Source organism: Electrophorus electricus, chromosome 4, assembly GCF_041902795.1.
Source record: "Electrophorus electricus isolate QZ-2024a chromosome 4, ASM4190279v1, whole genome shotgun sequence".
NCBI lineage: Eukaryota > Metazoa > Chordata > Actinopteri > Gymnotiformes > Gymnotidae > Electrophorus > Electrophorus electricus.
Window position 1 is genome coordinate 35795001 of NC_137500.1, and position 2500 is coordinate 35797500.

Genomic DNA, 2500 nt, shown 5'->3' on the forward strand with positions numbered 1-2500 from the left:
TCCTCTGCGTCTGCATGGGGAAAACGGTCCCAGAAAACCAGTGGCTATAGTGGAGGACTTCAGGGCTGAAGACATGGCTCTCGCCCTTCCTCCCTCCACCACTGGGCATGGTGGAGGGGGTCGCTCCTGCACCAGACGGGCATGGTGGATGCCGCCCCCCCCCTTTCGCTGCACAAAGAGCACCTCCAGCATGAGGGTCATTTCGCTCCACACGCCCTCCTGCCCGCACTTCTCACATGAAAGGGAGGCCAGAGAGGGCAGGAGGGCACACCAAGGGCAGGAGTCTCGAGGGGGTCCCAGAGGAGGACAAAAAGGAGGAGAAGGAGGCTGCGCAGTGGAGGCACAAGCGGCCGGGGTCGCCGAGGACCGCCGCCTCCTGATGAACTCGCCGACAGGACTGATCCCGACCCTGACACTCCTTCCTTTGGGACTCGGACGCTTGGGGTCAGCTGGATCGGGTGCGCGGGTTTACAGGCGGAAACCGAACTCCACAGGAGAGCTGGAGAGAGCTCGGACGCTCGGAGCCGCGTTCCTCGCGCGGCCTCCCAAAACCCCTCGCTCCTGGGACTGGAGCGCGGCTGCTGTACATGATGGGAATGTGGAGCTCATTTATTCCCAGAATTTTAGAGGTTAACTCAGAACCGTGAGTGGCGACGAGCTGCCAGACTGAACGGGGTTATTTTATAACGATTAAACAATCTTTTTTTTTTACGGTATTTTTCTGACAGCGGCGGGTAGCAGGCTGTGCTAAACTGCCTGCTTTTCTAAATAACTTCTTGTGGTTAAAGGCTCTGGGAGGCTGGTGTTAAACGAAGCCGTCCGTCTATGGCGCAGTGACTCCTGCGTTTAGTGGCTTCCTGATGCAGCACAGACAGAGGCCTTGACAACGTGTGACTAATTCACCGAAGCATCGTGTCAGCAGCCCGTTGGCAAATCGAAGGCCTCGGTGCTGGGGGGAGGTCGCCACATGGTGTGAGGAGTGGCTCGCCTCCACACACCTGAACAGCAGGTGAGGAAATTAGTCAGGCTTTATTCTGAACAAGCAAAAAACTGTGCATCATATGAAGCTAATCTCAATGTGTGTGTGTGTGTGTGTGTGTGTGTGTGTGTGCAGATAGCACGAGACTGAGTAAGAGCACGAGACACACAATGAGTTTGTTTGTGTGTGTATGGGTGAGAGAGAGAGCACTGAGTAAGATGATAAGACTGAGAGCATGCTGTGTGTGTGGGCAAAGATGATGTGTCTGCGATTCTTTAGACAAAGTCAAACAAAAAGGTGAACTAATGAAATAACTTAACAGGACAGCTCAGTCTTTCTGTCTCTCTACAAACATGTGTTCATAACACAGGCTCACAACGGCATTCCCCCTGAAATAACATACATACATACATACATATTTCTTTTATATATATATATATATATATATATATATATATATATATATATATATATATGAAAAACACCACACAGAGCTAACTGTGGAGGGGTTTGACACACAAACACACACACACACAGCAAATCGGCATTCTAAATGCACAAAGCCTTCCCAACCCTAACAGCCAAAGCACAACTACTCACAGTGGAGTAAGGACTACAGTGCACTGACACAGCATAGTAACATTAAATTACAAATACAGGGGTGGGGGTGTGTGTGTGTGCGCCTCTTACCTGTCAGGACCATGGGGGGGTGGGCCTCTCGGTTTGTTGACCTTGGCGTAGAGACTGTTGAGCGGGTCCTCGCCAGACGGCTCTCGGCTGTGAGGGGCCGACCTCTGGGGTGAGGGGCTGCGGTTGCCATACAGGGCCTGGGATGGGGACAGGCGGCCTTTGAAAGCGTTGATGCGTGCATAATTGGGGTCTCCGTCGTCATCCTCCATGTTGGGAGGGCCGAAGCGGTCTCGCACCTGCCGGCCTCTCAGCTCCTGGTGCTTAGCCTCAATCCTGGAAAAAAAAAGGAAAGAAAATGTTCATTTTTACAGAACTTTTACTGTTTACTACTCTGAGAGGCAGGTGAGAGGCAGTTCCGGGAACTGTAGTTCTGAGGTCTGAGATGCTTTGAACTGCTCCTTCCCTGGCGATATGTTCGTAGGCTGGGCTTTTTTTCCAGGTGTATGATTGGAAGGGAAAAAAAAGAAAGAAAAACAGAGACGCATGCAACAAGCTTCTGGCCCGTTCACTGGGCCCTAAAGCATGCTGAGCGGCGCCGCCCTGGACCAGCACTGCGCCAGCGCCTTAGGGGAAAAGAACCCGCCTCTTTAGCTGAACAAATGTACCCATCTGCACGACACAGGCATGCACCCATACACCTACCCACCCCCCACACACAGAGAACGAGAGAGAGAGAGAGCGCTATTGACTGATTGATCCACTTGATCCATTGATTATTGTTTTAGCAGATTATGTCTTGTATTGCCTTCAGTTTAGCGTATTTCAGTGAATTAAAACATCGTCAAAATAGCTACCAGGAGCTTTACTGTTGAATAAATGGCTCTGAGATTC

General features: G+C 51.3%; 1 protein-coding gene across 13 annotated transcripts in view; it reads right to left on the reverse strand.

Annotated features, from left to right (window-relative positions):
• The window catches only part of pard3bb (par-3 family cell polarity regulator beta b), a 166413-nt gene that overhangs the window by 37385 nt on the left and 126528 nt on the right, over window positions 1-2500 (reverse strand). For all 13 annotated transcript variants that reach the window (XM_027025790.3, XM_027025788.3, XM_035523518.2 and 10 more), the window contains one exon: window positions 1670-1942. In XM_027025790.3, the coding sequence (XP_026881591.2) occupies window positions 1670-1942 (273 nt within the window). The remainder of the gene's footprint in view (window positions 1-1669; window positions 1943-2500) is intronic.